The sequence below is a fragment of the Pomacea canaliculata genome, linkage group LG5 (genome assembly GCF_003073045.1).
Source record: "Pomacea canaliculata isolate SZHN2017 linkage group LG5, ASM307304v1, whole genome shotgun sequence".
NCBI classification, from domain to species: Eukaryota; Metazoa; Mollusca; class Gastropoda; order Architaenioglossa; family Ampullariidae; genus Pomacea; species Pomacea canaliculata.
Genome location: NC_037594.1, coordinates 28,717,643 through 28,743,182, shown reverse-complemented (window position 1 = coordinate 28,743,182; position 25,540 = coordinate 28,717,643). Strand labels below are relative to the sequence as shown.

The 25,540-nt window shown below is 39.3% G+C and overlaps 2 protein-coding genes across 6 annotated transcripts; one reads left to right on the top strand and one right to left on the bottom strand.

Moving 5' to 3' along the window:
• Positions 1 to 1,080: 1,080 nt before the first annotated feature.
• LOC112564094 (fibronectin type 3 and ankyrin repeat domains protein 1-like) lies at positions 1,081 to 17,101 on the bottom strand. 5 transcript variants are annotated; one of them, XM_025238692.1, is made up of 11 exons: positions 16,709 to 17,101; positions 12,747 to 12,915; positions 9,483 to 9,613; positions 7,139 to 7,220; positions 6,438 to 6,512; positions 5,836 to 5,901; positions 5,365 to 5,582; positions 4,906 to 5,024; positions 3,818 to 3,865; positions 1,411 to 1,600; positions 1,081 to 1,130 (listed from the first exon to the last, which is right to left on the bottom strand). In XM_025238692.1, the coding sequence occupies exons 1-11, from the start codon at positions 16,713 to 16,715 to the stop codon at positions 1,108 to 1,110; spliced, it is 1,128 nt and encodes a 375-aa protein (XP_025094477.1). In that variant the 5' UTR covers positions 16,716 to 17,101; the 3' UTR covers positions 1,081 to 1,107. The 5 variants fall into 5 exon arrangements, with proteins under 5 accessions (XP_025094477.1, XP_025094475.1, XP_025094478.1 ...); XM_025238690.1 differs by having other exon boundaries at positions 4,906 to 5,078; positions 16,709 to 17,100; XM_025238693.1 differs by lacking the exon at positions 9,483 to 9,613 and having other exon boundaries at positions 4,906 to 5,078; positions 16,709 to 17,100.
• Positions 17,102 to 17,292: 191 nt separating this feature from the next.
• Positions 17,293 to 21,612, top strand: LOC112564095 (THO complex subunit 3-like). The gene is made up of 6 exons (XM_025238696.1): positions 17,293 to 17,510; positions 17,774 to 17,930; positions 18,576 to 18,780; positions 20,044 to 20,205; positions 20,523 to 20,623; positions 21,206 to 21,612. The coding sequence occupies exons 1-6, from the start codon at positions 17,331 to 17,333 to the stop codon at positions 21,361 to 21,363; spliced, it is 963 nt and encodes a 320-aa protein (XP_025094481.1). The 5' UTR covers positions 17,293 to 17,330; the 3' UTR covers positions 21,364 to 21,612.
• Positions 21,613 to 25,540: the final 3,928 nt, after the last annotated feature.

The window sequence follows — 25,540 nt, the reverse complement described above, 5'->3', positions numbered from 1 at the left end:
TCTGAATGCTCCTTGGGGAGCCACTACTGACATAACTTAAAATACATTTCCACAAGTACAGCAATTCTGAATGCTCCCTGTGGTCGCATGAAAAATATAAACAGTAAGTACTTTTTCAAAAACATAACAAAACAGAATTTTAAGTTTGAAAATATTGATCTCGAAATGTTAGATACTTTGCAATTTCATCCCTTGGTAATCCTTGTAAATGAGAGGGTATGTGAAAAGGAAGTTATAAGAATTATACCAAAAGCTTTTCAATTCCTATAAGACTTTTATAAGTAATACTCTTTCATCTTAATTATTAGCAAGATTGTTGCTTATTCTTCATTGCATGAGGTGGTTTGTTCGTTTCTTTTTTAGTGGGGGGGGGGAGCTTTATATAGTGTTACCTAGTGGCTAGTGCAATTTTTACTCTGTCTCACTTTACTACTACATCTCAGTTTGTTGACCTCATACCAACTGCCTGCTCAACAAACATAAAAGTTCTAAACAACTCTGCATGCATTGTCTTTAACATTTCCTAAAGCCGACCATTCCTCTGTGCAACTGCTTCCTTGCTAGCTCAGGATTGTCTTGACAACAAATAGGTCACAGTGCTTCATCATCTGCCCTCTGGATACCTTTATAATATGTCGATGACCCACCAGCCATGTCAGTTGCTCCAGTCTGCTCGTGTAGACCATGTAGGTCATCAGATGACACAACTTTGGGCACTTCTTTTTCTTTCTCTGGCCTCAGAGCGTGCATGCCATGAGCTTACTCATTGAGCTGGGATATACTATACAAATTCCTTTGTTATAACTATATAAGGTGTCATATGCTATGGAAAAACAAGCTTTCCAGCCCTTTTATAACTAGTGGTTTTAAAAATTGAGCAATTCAAAGTTAACCCAGTTTCTAAACCGCTCTATTATAAACATTTTTTATTTTCTCCAACGCTGCACTGTGATTTGTACTTAAAATATATCATGTAGGAAGAAAACTGTAAGCAGCACAAAAATAACAGAATTACACTCTTTTTTAAACTATATATTTCAATATTTCCATTTAGTGGCAAAACAAAACATTGGAAACATGTCTTTTTTGTATGCACTTTAATCTCAGTTAATAGAAGACGCCTGAAGGACCTAAAATTGATACAAAACAAAAATATGATTAAAATAACGTGCAGATCTCTCCCATGTAGATTCATTAAAGTGTTTCCCTCTCAAGATTGTTAGATTATGCTGTTATAATTTATCTAAGTGCCAAAAATGAACTAGTACACATAAAATCTATTGTAGAATTATTTATACAGTTTTACATGTTAAAATACAGATGTGTAGTTTGCTGCTAAATTGTAAAAGACTAGTTGATTCTTAGAAGTTTGTATTATACAAAACTACTTATTTTTTTCTCACTGCACACCTTGGACAAGTTGCTGGCTGGATTGTGTGCCGACTGATGACGATGGGGTGACTGATATTGATGATGCGGTCATCACTGATAATGCTTGTGATGTGTCTGTTGTTGACATCTCTGTCAGTCCTTTTCTTGGACTACTCTTCTGGTATTTCCTAGTTTTCTCCACATACGGTAACATGATGCCAGCAATGTACTGAGGCAGAAAAAAATTATGAAGCATGCAGTAAAAGAACAAAAAGGAACATCATAATTCTCCTCCCTTCTTCTTTTCTTTATATACTTTTTTCGAACTCTTGACTTTATTACATCTTATTTCATTGTTCCTTTCACAGTGATCTGCTTTTTTCCATCTTCTGGACGAGTAAGATGCTCGACTTTAGTAAATATATCTTGGTGAAGAATTTCCCTCCCTGTATCAGCATGTTAGCTGTCCCACTCAGCAGAATCGTGTGTTTGACAAGTGTTACAGCGCTATCTCAAATGTTTATACAAGCAGATGCATGTCTCCCTTGGGCAGATCTGATCACAGTGTGATTCATCTCATCTTGAGATAATGACAAAAGGTGAAAACTGTCAAACCAAAAGCTGTAGACTTTAAACAGTGGTCAGTGGTCACATGACAAGATCAAAACAATGCGTGGCTGCTTTAAGGCAGTGGACTGGCAGCTGCTCTAACTATGATTAACTCCCAGAAACTGACTGCCTACATCTGTGAGGCCTGTGTTTTAGAACCAAAATGATTAAATAAGCCATGGATTAGCAAAGACCTTAAAGCTTGCCTTATTGATATAGGAATGGTGTTAAATCTGAACAAAGAATTTGGACAGAAAAGCAGGTTGGCGAAAATTGAATATAAAAATAAGGTAGAGAAGAAGCTAAAGGATAGGAATGACTGAGACTGAACAAAATGATGGGTTGTGTCACAAAAAGACAGGAGGTAGGATGTGGTGCTGTGGGCTTTGCATATGAGTTTTATGCCACGTTTGACGTACATGACTTTTCTCATAAATTTAAAGTGCTTTGTTCTTCTCTGTCAGCATGTGATATTTCAATGGACAAAAAGGTGGTAACATCTTGTCACTCCAGGATTAATCCCTTTAAAGCTCTCAGACTGGGTAGTCTGAAAGGAAGGGTACTCAGGTTCTGTGCCCAGCAGCTGAACCCAATGGTCACACATCTGTTTCACCTGCTTCTGAGCTGTCAGTTCTTTCCTAAGTTATGGAAGACCTCAATCATTATTCAGTTCCAAAAAAGTCACATACCAAAGAGCTGAATGACTTCAGACCAGTGGCCTTCACCAATATTCTTGTTAAATGCATGGAGAGGGTTGTATGGAGCTGATTAGTAAATGCCACTGCTGATCAGCTAGATCCTTAGCAGTTTACAGATACAGTAAAAAGAGGAGTTGATGCTGGGCTCAAGGACAAGAACTTGCTAGAAAGCCATTTTCTTCAAATTAAGAAACTACATTCGTGGTTTGAAAAAAAAAGCTTGCAGGTGCTCAATGTCTCTAAAACCAAAGAACTGGTCCTTAATAGGAGGAAATGCCAACCTGTCCATACATCCTTGGCTATTGGCAATGAGGCGGTAGTTTTAAGTACCTGCATCACCATTTGCCAATGCTACCCTCTGGTTGTAGATGGAAAAAACTGGTCACCAAGAAGAGTGCTTTGGCCAAGTCCTTTATACCAACTGCAATATCACTCTCGAACAGGACTAACAAATGTACCGTGTGTGTTACACATGCCTCTAATAATTATTGATAGAACGGGGATTTAAGAGTGTAGTAATTGTATGGGTGTGTGGGATGTGACTGCATGTTGTTTAGTTCTTTGCTTAGTTTGTTTAGTTCATGAGCTCCCAACAAAGAAAAATTTCTATCTCTGTTGCACAGAAATGGACCATTAAGATATATCATATTGTATTGCCTATCCTACCTACATCAACATTTAAACTTGACGATCACTTGCTGCCAGCCATAATTACCAAATTTCACTGCACTTGCTTATTCTAAAAATAAAAATCTATAGGAAACAGCCGGTTCTATTGCCTTGCTTTCATAAACATGTGTGTTGTAATAACTGCATTAAGCAATAAGGAGGAAACCCCATCAAAGTGGCTCTCAAAATCAAATAAGATCAGTTACTGATTTTTACCTGTCTGTCATCAAGTGCAAGTGCAAGGTCCTGTCTACATCAACATTTCAACTTAGGCAATCACTTACTGCCAGTCATAATTACCAATTTCACTGCACTCGCTTATCCTAAATATAAAAATCTAAAGGATCAGCCGGTTATATTGCTATGCTGTCATAAATATGTGTGTTGTAATAACTGCATTAAGCAACAAGGGGGCAACCCCATTAAAGTGACTCTCAAAATCAAATAAGATCAAAGACATGATTTTTTACCCGTCTGTCATCAAGCGCAAGTGCTAGGTCGTAGGGAGTGTTTAATTCCTGCACAGAAATATTATACTGGTATTAATCATCTGGCAATATTACTACAAAACTGCATTTTACACTATGACAGAAACCAACATATTTAATACTGTTACTTCTGTGTGTGTATGTGCACATATATGCACATATATATATAGTTGGGTATACAGAGTGGACAATATATGCAACCATTAAATTCTAAAAGTAACGTCAGGCAAAACATTGCATAAACAAACCTTACAGCTTTTTATTGCAGCTTGAAAAGTTTTTTGCTATATGTATACATCCTGCAGGAGGATTCAATTTCCTTTAGACTTGTGTTACCAAGACTATAGAGCAGTGGCGCCCAACTTTTTCTTGCCGAGAGCCGCACTGGACACCGTAAAATCTCATGGGCCAGAACATGGCGGTTGTGCCAGAATAATGACATTAAAAGCGAAATTATGTTGTGTCTGGTTAAAATGAGCAAGCTGCATGAGGCACCTTTGGGGGCCATAGGTTGGGCACCCCTGCCATAGAGGGACATGAAAAATGTAGCAAATATTTTAACAATGAATCAAGAAAACCTCGAGCTACTCATCATTCCCTAAAATAAATTGTAATGTCACAAAGAAAAAGCATTTTGTTTTCATTTAGCAGTGCTTTGTGCACCTAAGAAATCAGTATCTATGATACTCTATTAATTCACAGCAACAGAGCAAGTTTAAGCTTAAGCTTAAGATTTTTCTCTGTATAACTTTAGATCTTTTAGTAATTAAGTGTGCAAATGATGTGTGAAAGGTTTGTCATTCAAGTTCTCTTCCTGTTTATGTTTGGTCCTTGCCATCAGCAAGGCTGACCAGCATCCCTCTTAGTTCGGACACCTGCGCTCTAACCCCTCGGCTATCTTCTTTACCCAACTTTTACTGCTAGCTCCAAGCATTCTGTCTCAGGTCATGTACTAAATGGTGGCAAAGTTGTATTGCCTCACACCTTAAGTCAAGATAAGACCATTATTGTCCCAAGATCGAAAAGAAGGAAACAAGAAATAAAAACAGCCTTTTCAAGGCATAGCTTACCCTGTTGGGCTGTACTGGGTTGGCATTCCGCTGCAGCAAGAGAATCACTAACTCTTCATGTTTTCTTAGGACAGCATGGTGTAAAGCAGTGGATCCATCATGGTCAGTTATGTGAATATCTGCACCACCCAATATCAATGCCAGTGCGAAAGTTCGGTTTCCATGGAGACAAGCTTCACAATTTAAAAAACAAACAAATGTTTAGGGTACCAAAAAAAAACCCCACAATGCAGTAAATATCTTTTTCATCACTTTTGTATCCAATGGCTTTTGTTTTAAACAGACACATTGACTGACCCTGATTGTACAGATAAGTATCTTTGTAATGGGTCAAGCAACACCACCTGAGCTTTTATACATGTTCTGCCTGGCTTGATGGTTGCTGATCGACTTACAGCAACATCGTGGGAATAAATGGCAAGACAAATCACTGTCATCAGCAGCATCCTCTCAGCTCACCACATCTGATGAGAGGAGTCCAATTTCCTTTTCCTCTGTCTTGCAGGTTTAGATCTCCGCCATCTTCTCCTATCCACTCAATCAGTTTATAGTTGTTGCTGTCCACTGCCCAGTGTATGGGACTACATCCACCATTGTCAAACATATCATAGCGTGCTTTGTGTTTTCTCAGCACTTTGACAGTCTCAAGTTTGCCAGCAGCACACACCATCATCAGCCTGTTAATTCAGTAACAGTAACTGGTTCAGCAACACCCAATGGGACACTAATAATTAGCCATTATTTCCCTGCCTGTTACTCTAACGATAATGGGCATTTCTGTATTCTCTTTAGTGGAATGAGGACTTCTCACATACACACACACACTATTGTGCTTTATCAAAGATGAAATTTCAACACTAGTTTTATTGACACCTGCATGTTTACAACAATATACTTCTACAAACCACCAAAATTTGTTTTTTAACATACGCCGTTTTTCCTGATTCATTCTTGAAATTTACATCAGCACCATAATGTATCAGCATTTCCATTGCACTGAAATAAAATTGAAGAGGTAAGTTAAAATGGATGATGGTTTTTAACTCAGGTGTGTATATGACATTTATCACAGGCAACAAAAAATTTATTTTTTCCTTACCAGTGGGAACTGAAAACAACATCAAAGGATGTAGATGAAAGTGTGCTATTGTTGTGATCTCTTCTTCTTGCTCTTTCTGTCTCTTATCACTTCATCCTTTTCCCTATGCATGTTTACATCTCTGTATATGCTTGTGTCCTTAGATGTGTGTGTAAATCCTGTTTTGCAAATGTATATATACTAGCAATGACTGTGCCCATAGCTGTATCTGTACTCATATAATGACACAGCCTTGAATACATTAAGTAGGGGCCTACATACTATATATGCCTTTAGCTGGGGTTTGATGTACGTTCTGCAACTTCATCTGGGATGAACTCAAATTCCAAATTCCAACTAAAATTCATGGACTCAAAACTCATCGACAACCCTAACAGGTACAATAATGGCAGCAACGAAAGAAAAAATCTGTTATGCTGCTTACGAAACTCACGTGAAAAATTCTAACTTTGCAGCATGCATCAAAGGTGTGAATCCAAATGAGTCCATAACGTCCACCATGACCTCCCTGTTAGAAAGACATCAGTAATTTCACCAGCACTTAACATGTTGATTGCAGCAGGTAGTGCAGTATTGGTTTAATGTGCATGCCATCATATGCTGCAGTCTCTACCTATCAGATGCATTCTGCACAGTCTCATGTCTGTTCTGTATATCAAGCTATACTTTGTGTCCTCAGTCTACCAAAGACTGTGCCATCAAAAAAGATTGCGAAGTTAGTTTATGAGGGAGAGAAGTGTTTTGAATGATTTTCGATTCTTCCTCAATGTACACCTACTGAAAAAAAGTGATGTTCAGAAATTAAGCCTACACTATTCATTTAGCACTGTAAGCCTTTAGTCAAGCTGCAGCACAAACCAGAAAAGTAATCAGATTTTCTGAACATTGTTTTGTGCAATTTAATCACCTATTCATAATAAATTTTAAGCTAGGAAATATATCTAAAACTTTCTGAGATATATCAGGATTAATTGTTTGCAGTTTAAATGTAGCAAATTAAAAAAAAAAAATTCAAAGAAATCCACAGTAGCTATTTATCTAAATGCAAACTTTACAAAGCTGCATTTGCTGGACAGTGACTAAAACTCACCCTCTCTGAAGACACATGTAAGTTGGACAGTAATTAACACCTACCTAGTTTGAAGAATTGTCTCCATATCCTCTAGGTTTCCCTGCATGAGAGCTCTGTGTATATCATGGCTGTAAAGTGGCTCCCCTTTTAGAAGAAGACAACACCACAGCAGTAAAACTTAATTTTGAATCTTATCAAGAGTGATCTACTTAGCTATTTCTAATGTTAGCCTAGGAAATATAACAAATTTTAAATGTAGCCTTTCAAAGAAAGGGAAGTGGTAGATAGAGATATAGTCACACCTACAATAAACAGGAAAACAGAAGTATGGAAATATGCCCAGTTATATGCTGGTGGAGGTGGTGGGGAGGAGCTGATGAGGGTTGCATACATACATCTTCACTGTGGCAGAATGCAAAGAGAAAGATCCTCTTGACACCTTGTCACTGACCAGTGATGAAAACCTGAGGGGCGGGGGGGGGGGCCAATTTTTTTTAAAAAAAGATACTGATGGGACAGTTGCTTGAAAGTGGAGGAGTCTTCAAGAGTGAGGAGAGGTGCAGATGTTGCTTCAGACCATCAGCTCTTAGTGGAAGTCTTCAAGATTAAGCTGAAGTCCTTCATTGATCCAGCAGGCAGACCACACCACGTTCAATACTCAATACCTCAAGAACAAGGGAAATTTATAACTGAAGTCAAGAATAAATATGAGGCCCTTTCAGGACTGACAGAAGAATCAGTGGAAGAACAGTGGTCAACACAAGAACATTTGGAAGACAACCTGTACAGATGTTCTAGACAAGAGGGAAAGAAAACACAAGGAATGGATGGCCCCAGAGACCTGGGCAATGACTGAATCAAGAAGCTCAACCAGTGTCAAGATCAACTAGAGAAGGAAGATCTCGGAGCTGAATATTGGGAAGCCAACCACCAAGTGAAGAGGTCTGTCAGAGAGGACAAGAGACGCTTCACCCATGAACTGACAGAGGAAGCAGAGACAGGAGCTATACAGGGAAACATGAAGCTACTATACGAAATGACATTAACTCTGTCAGGCAGGAACATCTACCCAAAAAAAGGCAGTGAAAGACGAAGACGGCAAGACCATAACAAACGATGCAGAACAAAGAAACGCTGGATGGAACACTTTGACGAGATCATGAATCGACCTCGTCCATCATCTTTCCCTGACACACCACCAGCAACTGCACAATTTCATGTCAACACCAGCCCTCCCACTAAGAGATCATCAAAGCTATCAAAAGCATGAAAAGTGGCAAAGCAGCAGGCCCGGATGGCATACCCCCAGAAGCATTTAAGACAGACCTGGAAACAACAGCAACAATTTTACACCCCCTTCTATACAAGATCTGAGAACAAGAGTTAGTACCAACAGGCTGGAAGCTAGGCCACCTGGTCAAGTTACCGAAGAAAGGAGACCTCTCTCAGTGCAACAATTGGCGAAGGATCATGCTGCTGTCCATCCCCAGTAAAGTCCTATCAAGGATAATTCTAGGGAGACTGAAGAAGGCACTAGACAAGAGACTGAGACCCAAACAAGAAGGGTTTCGCCAGGATAGATCATGCATTGACCACATTGCCACCCTCCATATCATCATTGAGCAGTCTATTGAGTGGCAGTCCGCCCTCTATAGAACTTTTGTGGACTTCAAGAAGGCATTTGACAGTGTAGACCCAAAACCGGGTCCGCTGGCGAGGTGTTGTTGCGCCCTATGCTCCTCAAAGGAACAACAAGGAATTAACTAAACTAACTGAGGGGACACGAATGTGAAACATGTTCACTGTCAGCCAGCATGGATTTCTCCCAAAGAGAAGCATCTACCTACACTACTGCTGACTTTGTCTTTATGATAAGCATAATATTAATGTAAAAACATACAGTATTTAAGTAAAGTAGCATATAAGAATGGATATTTTAATTATGTTTGAATCATTATCACTAAACAAGAATCATTGCTGATATTTACTGTTAACTAGTTCTGAATGTCTCATTCGATAAACACAGCAGGTGAGAATCTTTAAATTCCATTACAAATATGTTATCATCCCCACCTCTTGATAGAGTCAGACAACACCCAAAACCATTCTCTGAAAATATGTTTTCATGTCTGTAACCCAGCTGTGTTTTTCAGACTCGAGCTACACACATACAAAGGGCGTCTGCCTACTTCCCGATACAAAATCATTTTTGGACAATAGAGGGGTACCTCTCAGAACTTTTCCATAGCAAATGTGTGGATTTTCATCAGGGTTAACTTTTCAGTAGGCGCTAAATTTCAGTTCTGCATGTCAGTGTTAGTTCACCTAAAAATTAACGAGTTTTCAAAAGACAGGTACAGTGTGAGTAAAAACAGCATACAATATAAAAGCTGTATAGCCACCAACTTGCAGTTGTAGCATACGTGGGCTCACTCCATTCACTGAGCGGTTCACCCTTCATTTTCTGAAAACGTATTCTGAAGCGGTATTCTGTTTTTGGCTCCAAATTCTCCACTACGTATTTTTTGGTGGACCCACTGTCATCCAACACAAAAATATGACAAACAATATTTGGACATTAACAGAATTATGTAGTTTTAACACACTTTTATTACTCTGTTATTTATTAAGCTAAAGGAACAAATTGTCACAAAGCCCACAGTTTTGTGTGTCGATAGTTGTCACACCACAGAATCTCTCCCTCTCTCTTTCTCATGCACAATGTTTTTGTTTGCTCCCCGTTTGTATCGCAATGATCCTAGAATAAACTAATAAATCAATCAAACCCTGTGAGGGGGGGAAAATGTTAGGGCGGTGAAAACTGTCTGCAGTAGGATCTTTCCACTTTAGTAAACAAGCTATTGACAGCCCAGTGCCATGTACACTTTTCGATATTTCATCGCCACTTGTCATATGGGTCAGCGACGAAAAAGATAAAAGAAACGCCATTACGGAAACTGCTTTTGTGTTGGCTCCGCTTTGAAATCGTCTCGTTTGATGTTTTGTCATGGTTACTATGGAAATATATACTGCCTATACCGCGTCCTCTTTATCAACACAGCATCGATCTCTTTGTTTCCAAGTAGACAGAAAGCCGTGTTCACGTCTGTATTGCAGAATACCTGGCGTAATTTATTTATTATTTGAATCTCTTGACAGCAGAACATCCAATCGTAATATACACGTACTCTTCGGGACACCCTTTCAAACACGACCATCCACATTTTTTTACCCATTCGGAGGTCTGCCAGGCATAACGGAACACTGGATAGGAGAAAAGTGAATAGCATTATTTATAAACTCGTCAACACCTTTCAAATCCGACACAAACGCATTACCGCGTATTCCAGAAGATGGTCCTTGCCCGAAGATTCAGCTCTCTGACAGAGAACCTCTTGTTTTGTTTTTCTGTCATTATGTTAATTCTTCTCCAAATAAAGGAAGATTCTGAAGAGCTTATACCGGGTGGATGGGGGTGTGGTGGGGACGAGAAGGACGGTCATGGGCAGGGAGGACGAAAAGAGCAAAAAATAAAGCAGTGATTTCTGGACACACGACGAAACCGTTAAATAAAGAATTTAAAAAATGGCTTAAAGAAAAAAATTGTAGTCTTCGTCTGAATGTCAAGTATTACGCTGACTCGATACCTTTGTTCTGGATCCTCTCAATAAACTTTTATGAAACCCACGCAAGACTTGGAAGTGCCACCATCTGGCTTGAAATACTGTGAGAAGAGACCGTACGGTGCCAGTGGGTTAGCTACTATAGCAGTCAAGGGATGATGATGATGATGCGTTTCTCACTACTCATATTCTCATTGCTGTAACACTTACACGCAGTTATCATAGAGGTATCATATTTGTTTCCTGAAAGTTGGAAACCACCACACCCTTTTACTGGGCTCAGCTGTTACATTTGGTAGATGGACATTGATCTCCACGCGTACCATCCGTACGGTGCTTGTTAGAGTGTGCTAGTTGTTTTGTTAATTAAAAAAAATACTTTTAGTTTCTCTGCGTTCTACACTACAGATCCATTCATTTCGTTCAGCGGTGTATACTTCCGCGCCGAAACCTGGCATCCGGCGACTGGGCGTTTAATCTCCGAGTGCCATATAACTGCCACTTAAAGTGGCGGACTTTTATTGCTCTTCACCTACGGCATTGTGTTACCAGAAGCACAAAACAGTATTCATGTGTGTCCAGGTACAATAGAAGCTATAGGCACAGACACTACTGTCGTTACCGTGTAAACAATTTTACAGGGCCCACGAGACCCTTCAACGGCGTTAGTGCTTGGAGTTCAGACCTGTCGTCAAACGGTCTGCCATAAAACGATCGTAGGCTGTCCACGATCTAGTGATCGTAAATCGTCCACTATCAAATAACCAACTATTGTTTGCCGTCAAAAGATCTTGTATTGTCTGCCAACAAAGCCGCGTTAAAACCAAAGATTCTTGTTGACATCGGTTCCATTGTTTACGCTTTCTTTCCGGATTTAAACTAAGGAGACCAGTCAAGATAAGAAAGATTTAATACATGTAAACAGACCGCCGCAGAAGTTTGTTCAGACCAACGCTCAAGCTTTATATTTATTTTATTTTTTTTTAAACGAGCAGTTAGAAGGGTACCGTTGACCGTTTTATGTCAGAGTTTTACGAGTGAACCGCGCAATAAAATTTTTATAGCCGTCGTGGCTGCAGGCCTTTAGGTATTCAGCCACCTAAACATGAACCTATAGCCACCCCGCCCGTCTCTCTCACACACACAACTGAAAGAATAATAAGCAGAAGGCGCGAGCCTGTCGAATGACTCGTGACTAGTCAAGCGTCACTCGTATACAAATCACAAAACAAAGCACAAAACAAAAATTTGAGAGAGCACGGGTAGCGGGGAAGGCACAACAGACAGCGAGGTGGTGAAACATGTTTGTTTTGGTAGTGTTACCTTACAAGTTGCACAGAATGTGCTAGTGGTGACAGGTCCATGAAAGCATCTATAGTGGCTGTGAAAAGCCGAGCGTTGGCTGCATTGATTGCCCGTTCAATATCCGCACAACGAGTAACTTCCGATAGGGTTCTGACTCCCAGAAGACCGCGCTGTTAGCAAGGATGACAATGAACGCAAGTCTTATCTCTAGAAATCTTCGTGAAATATGCACACGTTCTAGGACAACAGTTGTCACCAGCTGCAAGACCACCCCTTTCCCTTCATCACTGGTAGAAAAAGATCGAAAAACACGACACATGATTTCGAATCACAATGATCCGATCTGAAAAGGCGAGCATTTGATAATTATTTGACCGTTTCCTTTTTGCTGTATTTAAATTTGCCGCCAAGACAAGAGGAAACAGTCCAGTCATTAGGCAAGACAGAGACAGAGATGCCACGTAGGTAAGCATGTAATTTGTCGATATTCAGGCAGAAACAAAGCAGGCTGATATATGTGAGTGGCATTTAGTCACTCTCCTTTTCCTTAGAATTTGAATTCATCCCTCTTTATTCCCTTTCATACAAGTGTCACCCTTGCATCAACCAGACAGCATGAAGGACGAAAGCTGTGTACTTAATTAATAGTAAAGATAGCAATGCTAATTGGAATCCCAAACGGAACATCAAGGGTTTCGGGAAGCGATGGATGTCGGTATATTTTCATAAAAAATGCACTCACATGTACACGTTGGTCCAGTCCTTGTTCTTGTCACTTTCCTGAATGGCAACGTAGATGGGGGTATTCGTTCCAAAATCACCATAGGACTTCTTTAGGGCTTCCTCCCAGCACAGCTCTATTGAGAAGTGTGTTATTTTGCCCACCACAGGTGGAGAAGGTACAGACAAGCCTACAAAACAAGGAGGAAAAAACCCAGTGAGGTAATGAGGAAAGAAATGAAAGAAAGAAGAAAGAAAGTTCTCAAAATCAAGGCGCGCAACTGAAATCTGTGGCCTTTACGTGCTGACGGTTTGTGTTTAAGAATACGCAGAACAAAATTTATCATCCCCACGTGCACAGATGATCGAAAAAGATCATGGATAAAAACTGTCTTATCGAGCAGCAGCTCGATGACGGCCCAGACAAGGTAAAACGTTCAAAATTTTTATCCAGGTTTTGAGTTAAAATTATTCATCATCAGCATCAGCATCATCGTCATCATTATCATCATTATCGTCATCAGTCAAAACGCACAGCATCACTACCAAGACAGATCGCAATCTCTGCGCAGACTAAGATGAAGGTATGAAGGGTTGTAGAAACTGTAAAAAGTGTGAGATGGAGTTATTATACGTGATGGTTAGCATGACAGACAGTACTGCAAGGGAGTTAAGAATAGTAATTCATAGTACACTGGGAAAAGATATGTTTTCAGAGCGCGTTTGAATGTAGACTTGGAGTCCGTGTGGCGAATGTGATGTGGAAGAGAGTTCCACTGCTTAGTAGAACAAAGAAAGGATTTCCATTGTCCGTATATGACTGTGGGAGGGAGGATAGAATATGGGAGTCTGATGAGGAGCGAATGTGTCGGGCATGGGTGTGGACTCCTAGGTGAGTCTTCAACGTTCTTCAGGGCCGAGTCGCTAAAATGAGCGATCTGGTCTCTAGAGCTGTTTGTAAAACAGGCTGCAGTTTCATTTTGCATAGTTACTCTTTTATAGCATCTAGTTGCGGTCTGTTTAGTTGTTCTCTTATCTAGCATTTCTTTTATCGCTGCTGGCGCAACTTCTTCCCTCATTTTGTAATGTTCATGCACAATTGCTTCAGAAACAACAAAGAAACGGCTTTCTTTTTTTTTTTCTGTCATGATGCTGCAAAGTGGGTGAGGTTAGTTTGCCTTCCGGTCTGCTGCTTTCTTTCAATTATTCCATTTTCCCTTTTCATGGATGACTTATTTTCTGAACATGCCGTCACAACCTCCTGGATCGATAATTAAGTAGAGCACGCGCAAAAAAAGAAAAAAAAATCTTGCTACTACGAGACATCAAAAGAAAGATCGGCATCGAAGTAGTCCAGTCAAGGCAGTTACACTACTGGCAGTCCGATCAGCCGTCATTTATAACCATTAACAGATTCTGGTGGGCCAATTTGGTCGAGAAAAAGGATAGTGAAGTGAGCGAAGGGGAATGAAAATGTAACCAATTTAGGTTATTACAGGAACAAAATTAACAATATTACTAAAGACAAAATGGGTTCAATCGGACATTGCTTCTCAAAGTATTCACCGGTACCCTAAAGCAAAACTGAAGACTCCTTTGAACGATTTGCTAACGCTTCACAGTGGTTGTAGCCTACAACTCAAAACCATGATTGCTCAATAATTTAGCTACCCTGGTAAAAGGCGACAATATAATCAAGACAAGCTGAATATCAAATGAACTCGCCGAGATATAGGAAATAAATATGGCACATTTTGTTGCCTTACAAACAACCGCTACCCTTAACTGAATGAGTTTTGATCAATCGCGATGCACCAAGATCCCACCTTCTCAGTCAGTGCTCTGAAATATGTCTGAAAAGGCTTTGCTTGCATTATTCACATCTACAATGACGACTCACAGGTCTAGTAAGCGTAACTCCAGCGCAACCAGACGAATGAAAAATAGAAAAGTCATGTCCTATCTGCATGGCTTTATCACAAGCGTGTATGGACGTATGACTTTTAGCTCCTGTACTAATACAATCTTTTTTGATTAAAGTACTGGAATAAAGCAATTACACATTACCTGCTTTACTTTAGTCAAAAACACACCCGATGTTATAGTAGCACACTTTTGTTTTTACAGCAATATCGACTTATTTTCACTCTGATGTGTTTAGATGTTTAGAAGGTCTGCAGTGTGGTTAGTTTCTTCCACTCAAAGCAGAAGATCTGATCTGAGGTCTGCTCGAAACTGTGAGTGGGAAAACTCCCCTATGCCCACCCAGTAGCTGTCCGGCAAAAATGAATACCTGATTTTGCAGGGAAGAAAAAACTGTGGACGGAGAAAGGTGGGCTTCGCCTTCTACCTGCCAGCCGTAAACACGGAGAGCCAACTACGTTCCCTGCCCCTTAACAACCATTATAGACTATGGGATCTTTATCTTTATTCTCGGTTAGTTCTAATATCATCAATATTCTGACTACCATGCAATCTTTCCTTCTCGGCAAGTGGCATCTGTCTTATAGGGCTGGTTGCTTTGCCGTGATTGGGCCTTTTACTGGCTCGGCTTAAAACACCAATTATTGCGGAAAGTCGAAATTAAGTCGAGCACTACCCTTTTTTGGAGCTGAAAATACTAAGGACACGCCAAATCCCTTCAACTCCTACATCCGCCCTCCTTCCAACGTTTACCCTAATTGCTGAACACTTATACGATTATCTCCAATATACATTTAGATACTTCTACTTACTTTTGCAGTAGCAAAAGACTTTCTCAAATGGCGCCGCCATGGGCATTGCTCGTTTTCTTAATTGAATGTGTCATTGTCGGCTTTTGTCAGATATATGTTTTTTAAGAATTTAAGTTGCTCATTACAATTTATCTGACAAGATTTTTTAAGCTTTGTCAGTATCTAAAATCTCGGCTTCTAGTATAAACTGTCCTTGAATCAATGATGCTTCGTGTCCATTCTAAGTGTCTTTGTGTTGTCTTGCAAGTGTGTAAATGTTAAAACGAGCTCAATTATTCACAATATGAAATAAAATTACACAAAATATGACGGAAGTTGAATCAACACTATCAGATACCAAACTCTCGACTCTGGTACACATTGTACGTGATGTCCGCGTGTTCACACGAATTAAATTATGGTACATTACAATATCGGATCATTGGATGATTTATGTCTACAATCGTATAGAAAGTTAATGCTACTCTGACCAGTGAGTTGGAAAATATAATTCCGTTTAAAAACTTAAAAGTCGACCTGTTCTTTCTGTTTGTTCAAGGTAAATTTTGCTATATTCTAGGTATAAAAAATATCTATGAAATCTTGGTGGCATCTGCTACTTTTTTTTTTCCAAGTTCGGTATGTGCAGCTTCCCATTCTCTGAAATGGCCCCAGCTTGTTAGATCTGAATCTCAAAAATGGAAAACATAAAATATTCAAGATCTGGCAGAAGTTCTTCGAGAGGATAAACACTTAATTAGTATCTTTAAAAGTTGCATGAGAGAGTATTGTGTCGAGTCTTCTTTTTTTATTTTTATTATTATTATTACAAGACAAAGACGACTTTAAATCCTGCCAGCAATGACACAATAACACAATGATGTAAATACTTCGCACAGAAGTATGTAAGATGCAAGAAAATGTTCACAAATAGTGGAATTTGAACACGTACTGCACATCACTGAAACTCGACTTAACCAATCGGTCAAAACGTATGATGATAATCCGAATCGCTATAGCACAAGCAGGCAATATTAAAGAGCCTTGAGGTTTTTGTGATGCTTCAGCTAACTTTTACGATCTCCAGAATACCTCTCATAGTCCCCGTCCGTTTGTAAAGACCCATAAAGCTGGCAACATCCATCTGTACAGCTAATTCCATAAATGTCTTGACGGTATACTGCCGTATACATAGCACAAATACATGTTTTTTCCCTACGATATATACACATACACCTACTCTTTGTGAAACAAAGTATTAAAAACTCACTTGCCATAGGGTTGAATACCGCTGTGGTCCGAGCCTTTGCTAGGCTGCTTTCAGCGGTCAGGAGTCATGCAGAAGAATGCGAGCAACTGATCCGTGTGCGGCAGACGAATATCACAACAATCTCGTTGTCGGTAATGGTTGACAGCACCAGCCAATCACAGTGGACCGCTAGTCTGGACGTCTGCCTGCCACTTTCAATGGGCAGGGGAAACTTCAGGTAAATCTACTAACCCAACTCAACTTCCCACGATCGTTACCGGTCCCCATGGTCATCTTGTACAATCCTTCTCTTGGATATGAGCGGAAACCACCGATTTAAAACTTGTTTCAGATCGGTGCCAGAGACACCAAAAACTTCGGTCATTTATCCGAATGGGTTAAAACCAAAATAAACGGATCTATGAAAAGTACCTATGTAATTTTGATATACATATATTACTTGAGCTATAATTGCATGTTAGTTTTCTAAAGAAATTTGCAAAAACCATTAAAGACAATTATATGGATTTAGATATCATTCGAGTTTAAAAAGAGAAAGTGAGAAGCGACTTTGTGTGGCTAGCTCCGCATCGATGCCAGTCAAGGGAGCGTAATCTGCTGTTCCAAAAGCGCCGAATGCAAAATGGCGACGTCCTATCTTGAGCAAATGCAGAAACATTTTCAAACAAACGGCAGAACTCGAGACATACAGATCCACAGTGCTAAAGTTCACTCGGTTGCATGGAGCTGTGATGGTAGAAGACTAGCATCAGGTTCATTTGATAAAACTGTTACCATATACACAGTGGAAAGGGAACGATTGGTAAGATTGCTAGTTACTGACAGTTATCAGACTACTCTGTGTGTGTGTGACTAGGATACATCGCCCAGTTTGTTTACAGTGTGAACTACATAAGTAAAATGAAATAAATATAAACTTTACGATAAATTCTCACAACACGGGGCAGAAAAATGTGTAGTTGGGGACTGAACAGCAACTGTGCAAGTGTGTTGTATCGTAAATCTAAATCAGTAATTTGCGTCCCTTTGTTTTCTCATTTGATACCCGTTTTTTGGCGAATCCAGAGCAAAGAACACATATTTCGTGGACATGGAGATAGTGTAGATCAACTCTGTTGGCATCCAAATAATCCAGACCACTTAGCTACGGCCAGCGGAGACAAAACTGTACGGATATGGGATTCTCGTACAAACAAAGCAGCAGCAGTCATCAACACAAAAGGTGAACAAAATTTCATATATTTAAGCTTAATACTCTTCCATATTTCTTATATAATCCCGTTTAAAATACTAGCTTCATCACTTTATACCTATATCGGATTTTTGTAATCTTTATTGTATATAGTGTATTTGAAGTATCAGAATTATCTAAAATGGCTTCAATCATTTAGTGTGATCAAAAGAGGGTTAAGAATAAGTCACCATTATAACTTTTGCTTTATATCATATCTTAGCATGCTTTTTGCGAAGTAACTTATACTGTCCATTAATGGTACAACTTTGTGTCATTATGCTCAGTAAAATCTTTTATGCATCAAAGAAAATCACCATAAACAAAATGTCAGATTTATATTATGCTTGCATCTGATGTAGTTTTATACTGTTTCATAAGACACAAGATCTCATTATTCTGTTAATATAATTACAAAACAGTTAAAACCTGAAAGGTAGTTATACTCTAAAATCTTTCAATGGAATGAGAAGCAATTGTTATAAAATGAACTTCCAGAAAAATGTGCTTTTATGGTCTTGGAAATATTTTCAAACCTCTAGTGACCATGCAGTCTGTAAGTAAATTTTTAGCTAAAACTCACTTAGCCAAGATCATTTTACAATTGTAGAATATTCTTTTCCATTGTCTTAAAAGGGGAGAATATCAACATTTGCTGGTCTCCAGATGGCAGCACTATTGCTGTAGGTAACAAAGAAGATCTTGTAACTTTTATTGATGCTCGTACTCATCGATCACGAGCAGAAGAGCAATTCAAGTTTGAGGTAAATGAGATCTCATGGAATAATGATGGTGATTTGTTCTTCCTTACATCTGGACATGGCAGTATCCATATTCTCAGGTAAGCATGCCCAAAAAGAAGCTTTCTTTCCACTCCTTTCTACATCTAAATAGCAGCATATGAAAAAGTTGTATCATTTGTAAGCATCCTCAACACAGGTAGCAATTGTAGTCTTATTGATGCCTTGTCTGCACCCAACAAATTCGCTGTGTCACGTGTCATGTAATCACCTCCAGCATCACTAGACGCACAGTCACAGCCGCCCTCTTATGTGTCTGTGCCATAGGCCAACAATAGCCAACTGAACCACTAGTGAACATATCGAAAGACGTGTTTGTGTCTTTATGCCACCAACAAACTCACAGTGTCACTCATTCTCTCCAGACTCAGTTGTCCGTGTCTTACCTGATGTGGAGCTGAACAAACTTCAGGGAATTCAAAACCATGTTGCCTGCATGGTTCTGTGTCTACCTTGTCATGCTTTCTCCACTAAGCTGCTCAGGATGCAAAACTGGCTTCCAATAGCATGCATAGAATTCAAAATGGCTCCCTTTATCTTTAGTGCCTGCACTATCTCCATTTTTATTTTAACCAGAATAAATTATCACCAATATCATCAGAATAAACCTCATGGTTTCTGAGATCTCAGGATGACTTCTCAGAATTTCCGATTTCTAACTTTGGTAAGCACTCTTTTGCATTGCTTGAGCCCACAGTCTCGAGTTCCCTGCCACTTCACTTACAACATACACAGACATGTGGAACTTTCAAAAAATAACTTACGTCTCATCTTTTCCAAAAATCCAGATTAACTCCCCTGCTTGTGCTTGAGTGTGTGCACGGTGACTTCTAGCTAGAACCATGTGTGATATAAAAAGTATTATTATTAGCCTGGATTTGTGTTATTTGAAGACTTAATATTAAGTTTTGATTGGAGATATCACCTAATGTAGACACACAAAGACTGGTGATGTGTGTTTATTTGAGTTTTTTTTTTTTACTTCTTGATGGTGCTTATTTTAAAATTAAAGCTCAACTGAGCAACCAGAGATGTTTTAAAAAATGGCAAATTCATAATTTATTACATCAAGTCTTATTTAGATTGTGTGTTAAAGTGATCAATGATCTCACATTGTCAGTTACTATTATCTGCTTTTTTTTTTTTAGGTCTCTTTGTCTGTTTTGCTCATGCCCACCACTTTTTTTTTAAAACATAAAAATATGATTTGACAGCACAACATACACTTTCTGATAAAGAGTCAGGTTACATGTCTATCACATTCACTGTCTTATATTTTTGTGATTTTTCATTTTTGTTTCTAGCTATCCAGAACTCAAGCTTCAACATGTTTTGAACGCACACCCTGCAAACTGTATTTGCATTGAGTTTGATCCAACTGGTCATTATTTTGCTACAGGAAGTGCTGATGCCCTGGTCAGCTTGTGGGATTTGTATGACTTAGTTTGTGTCAGAACATTTGCTAGGTAAGAAAATGTTTTTGTCTTTTTTTGGAATGCTTACACATCTATAGACATTCCTAAAACAAAAATATGAGAACAGCAGTCAGACACAAGCATGTACTCCAGACTTGTATTCAATGCAACTCTGTATATGGTTTGACCAACCTCAGTCGTGCACCCATGTGTCATATATTTTGTTTCTTTTTGTTTATAGTCCGTCTGAACATTTTGCATACGAATCAGCGTGGCAGAATTTTCAGACATTTTTTTAATATCATATTTGCTCATTTTGCTGTATACATTTTATTCATATTCCACCCAGATGTACTTTTCTGCTCCAGGTTGGATTGGCCAGTCAGGACACTCAGCTTCAGTTATGATGGTAAAATGCTGGCATCAGCATCAGAAGACCTGGTGATTGACATAGCTGAAGTGGAAACGGGTAAGGGCTCAGCCACTGATGCTCTGAAACTTCTCTTTTCTCACTATCTTTGTGCTTTTTCCCTTCAGTTTCTTTCAGATTCACTGTATTTTCATCAATGAGGCAATGGGAAATGGAAAGTCTTGAACTTTAACTAAGTCTTTATGCTGCAGTATCAGAGAAAAGATGAAGTTGAGCAAGATGGACCTTTAAGGAATATCACATCTGCTCCTGCTATGACCAGACTTAAGGCTTCTTGCCTCCCACCCCCTAAAAAAAAACACCCTAGTTTTTTTTTATTTTCTTCAAAGGACATAACCTCTGCATCTTTTGTCGATTTGCTGTTGACTTTCTGTAAGATTTTTTTCTTGTTCTTATATAGTGAAGTATATAGTTTTGTCTTCAAGGAGCACTTTTTTAACCCAGCATCTTCCACAGATTTCTTTTTTGAATAATTCTACATTAGATAAGTTGAAAAATTTCCAAGTCATATAATTAAAGCTAACCAAGATCAGAAGAATAATGCAGAAAGTAATCGGGTTAATTCAATACTTATATTTGACATTTGGAATTAATGTGCAGGGATTTTTTTTTTAATTTCAGGAGAAAAAATTCACGAAATTCCATGCGACACACCCACATTTACTGTGGCATGGCATCCCAAACGACATCTGCTGGCATATGCATGTGATGATTGCAGTGACCGAGACAGAGATCGTGATTCTGGAGTTGTTCACGTGTTTGGATTCAACGATTCTTGATAAACACATTGAGAAATTATAAAAAAGGTCAAAAAAATCTAAACAAAACCAAACAAAAAAATCAGCAGCAACGGACTGCATATTTTGCCTCAATTCTTGAGAAATGAGACTTTTGAGATGCAAGAGTTTTGATTTTTGTTCTCCTGGACTATTCACCAAAAGACTTAGTGTCAGGATTGTAAGACATCCAGAAAGACGCGTTTAGTAGGCTTCACGTTTTAATACAAATATAGCCTGATTATATCATCAGTTTTGGTTTGTCGAAGTGTGCACCTTTTGTTCATGACTGGCTCTTCAGCTGGGCATTTTCTGTCTTTCATAGTTTTTTCGCTGGCTTCTTTTCATGAGTCAAACGACAACGATACACCAACATGGCAGTCTGACGGCTTGTAACTCTGCATAAAACACGCGAAGGGGCGGGGCGGGGCGGGGCACACCTTTCCAAGTAGCCACGAGTCAGCACACTGAAGGCAACAACCTGACAATGCTTTCCGTACCTTAAACCTTGCCAAAGCCGAATGAAAATAGTGGTAACTGCTCATATGAAAAGTCTTACCAGCAAAACGAAATGCCATACATTCTTCCCAGATGAGTGTTACACTTGTGAAATAACGTAAAATGATTTTGAAATCTGTTGCCTCGAACGGGGAGCCATTTGTGTTGTCATTCATGCATGTAGTTCGCCTAGCAAAGGAGCACGGGTATTGGAGGGCAGTGACAAGTGACTTGTGCTATATCGTGCGTTTTAGTTCTGTTAGGTGATTTTACTTCTTGCGACGAGTGCCCATGTAAATAAACGGCAGGCATTTTGTATGTGTTGTGACAAATTTAGGGCAATGGTTCTCAAACCATGCAAGTTAACCCCCACCCCCAACCAAAAAAAGCCATATTTCGATCTACCGTGTGTTTTAAAACAAGTTCACCCAAAAAAGGGTAAGTAATTTTACCTAAAAAGTTATTACTGACATTTTTTTCCCAGTTTTGACGGGATGGGGTGGGGATAGGGAAGAATGTTCCTAAAGCATAGATCTAAGGCAACTTCCAAGCTGCACACTTTGCTCGGCGATAGAAGTCAATTTAATGCAAAGAACTGAGGGCAAGCTTATTATTTAAAAACCATTTTTTTAAATGTTTGACAGTCTCCAAAATGTTGAACTTCTGAACGCCGAAGACCGCGGAGAACTGCAACTCTCGTCGGATTTGAGCGTGGTTTCCTTCCTACTAACATACTTCAATGAGATTTAAAAACTGATGAAAAACTACTAACATCTTCTGCATAGACATAAGTGAAGTGAAAGACTTTCCGTAGTGTATTTGTAAGTCACCATCCGAAGAACCCACTGCATAGCACAGTCACGTTTGTTCTCGACAACGGGTCTCGTTTGATTCTGCAAGTCTTTTTATAGGCTGTGCAGTTCACATTCGGCGTACTTATTTACTGGTGGTGTATTTTGTGATCGCTTTTGTTCCCTCCGAGATGGCATGCTTGGCCAGTTCTCCAGGTAGTAAGAGTCAGACCGCTGTCTGGAGATCACGACTAGTCAGTGTCGTGTGTTTGCTGTACTGGGCAAGCCTGGACGCATCGGCAGCTATGCGCTCAAACATGTCGTTGACGCAGCTGTTCATGATGTTCATGGCCTTGCTGCTTATGCCAATGTCCGGATGAACTTGCTTCAGCACCTGGGAGAACAGAAAGGCAGAAGATGTTTGTGTCTGTTTTTCTACTTCCGGCGCTGGGAAATGCAAAATTTGGTTTCTAAACAACTAGTTTTCGTAGTGCTGCTGTAAACTTTCAAACCGTTTACTTTATCCGAGGAAAAAAATAGAAAGTAAAAAAAAAAAAAGTAGGTCTCAAACAAAGTTTAGAAACTGAACCTGAATCTAGAAAAAAAAAGGTCTACATACAAGTATAAACGGTTTTGTCCCATGCATTAGTTATGCCACATTTAATGCTTGAATCCGACAGCATGCACATATGATCAGTTTTCGTCTTCCTCGAGCTACTGTTCACTCCTCGCTTGAAAGAAACAAGGACAACCACTAATTTGTATTGTACACAAAAGAAACCCAAGATGCTCCTACTTCTTTACCACCAGAAGTACCTATGGGTAGCCGGTGCAGAAAACGAAGGAGAGGAATGGCTTTGTCCCGTTTCCGAGGACTAAGCACCAGACGAGCAGCAGAGTTCTGTATAGAAAGTACAGACATTTTGAAGGAGGTGTGCAGGGCAGCAAGCAGTGAGTTGCAGTAATCAAACCTGGATAGAACAAACGCACAGACAAGAGTGTTGGCAGCGCGCGTACACAGAATGTGACGGATGGCGCTGATCGATCTTGCGTAGCTCGTAATAGACTGACATCTGTCTCCATGTTTGTTTCATGTAGCTGTAACCTATATACACTTGCTTTTATCTGAAATTCTTTAGACATGCTTTTAGCATCGATATTAAAATGATTCATCTATTGAGCGGGAATGGAGAGTTTGCGAGCGATCATTGCAACGGGCAGCCAGAACCATCTTACAATCTTACACTTAACCCCTCCCTCCACCACAAAAAGTCTGCTTATGACGGAGGGAAAAAAAGACCAGCGGTAAAATTAAAAAACTTGGTTTTAATACCTACTCACATTCGGCGTTCGCTTAAACCACAAGCAATTTTTTTATTGATTTTTTTTTTTTTTACTTTTTTCTGAAGAGAAAATCGATAGCGTTACCTTGTAGATATGACATCCTTAGTTTTCCCTCCTTCTCCGCTTACGTTTCTTCTTACCAGAATCAGACCGCAAGCCCTTAGTTTTCCTGCCCTTCTTCCTTCCTTTTGCTGGTGCCGTCGCTGTTTGTGGTGGTGGCATGATTACGCTGTCGGGGTTGGCGTAGACACTGTGACGAGCCTTCTGGAACTCCTAAAAGGATCACCACTTTCTGAGTAGAATGAAGAATGGTTTAGCGATCGCTGTTTAACGTGACATGCAGCCTTGAAGATTGGTGTGATTGGCTATATTTTGATTTGTGTTCATGTGCAGAAAAAGCACGTGCAGCTGACAAATTGGTGTTTCGGATTAATCCCCCTACCCCACATGCAGAAGGAGAAAAAACAGCCGATAAGTAAAAAAAAAAAGTCTATTGACAGTAAATACACAGTGAACTCTATTGTATCTAACGATTTTTTTTTCAATCTTGCACAATAGCTATATAATTATGCAGACGGTGTGTTTGGTTGGAGTAATCAAGGTGCACAAAATGCGACTACATTTTTGTCGATCACATGATTTTAAAGTCATTAATATGTGTTAAATATTATTTTGCTTGTAATATCTACGTTATCACAACAGAAAGACCACACTGAGCTGTTTGTAATAATAACCCGTGGAAACTATATACTGTATATACTACCTGAAAAACCGAGTCTTTGGCGTGGAAATTTAAACAAAAGCCCATATCTCATCATTATCCCACGAACTTGTATTATACACTCCCGGCGTTATTAAATATCCTCTGTCCTAACATAAAAAGAAACGTGAGTGTAGCTTGTATAGCCAGACTATATATTGCTTCACAGAAAGGAAGAAAAACAGAATTAACATCACTTATACATTACTATTCTTGACTTCTCATATATATATATTCAGAAACACACTCGTTTCCTGTCATTAGGGATTACATAAAATAAGAATATGGTTACAGATTGGTAGATTTAATTATTTTTAACCTAGTTGTAGATCATAATTTCGCGTTTTTAAACCACGAAAGTTCGCGCTGAAACAAAAGATTATAAAACGAAATTCTGAAACAACAAACAAGGGGACGCACCTCGTTTGCAGTTGTCAGAGAGTTACGTCCCCTGTAACAGCATTGAGACTTGTCTTTTATAAACCATGGACGTGTAATACAAGTTCGTGTTAGAAACGAAGACCTTTAACTAGTATTGGTACTTGCTGATTTCACTTCTTTGAGGCATAAACATTTAATGCAGTAACCACCTAGATAACCTTTTCATTCAACGGGATTTATATATTCAAAAGTGTAGCTCACACAAACAATACATTGTACGCGTTTTCGTAAAATAATGTTTTGTCATTAATGTCATAATTACATTCCTGCATGCACAGTATCTTAAGGTATTTCACCCAATTTTTAATGTAGGACGAAGGGCCGCTTTCGCGAGCTTGGCCGTAGC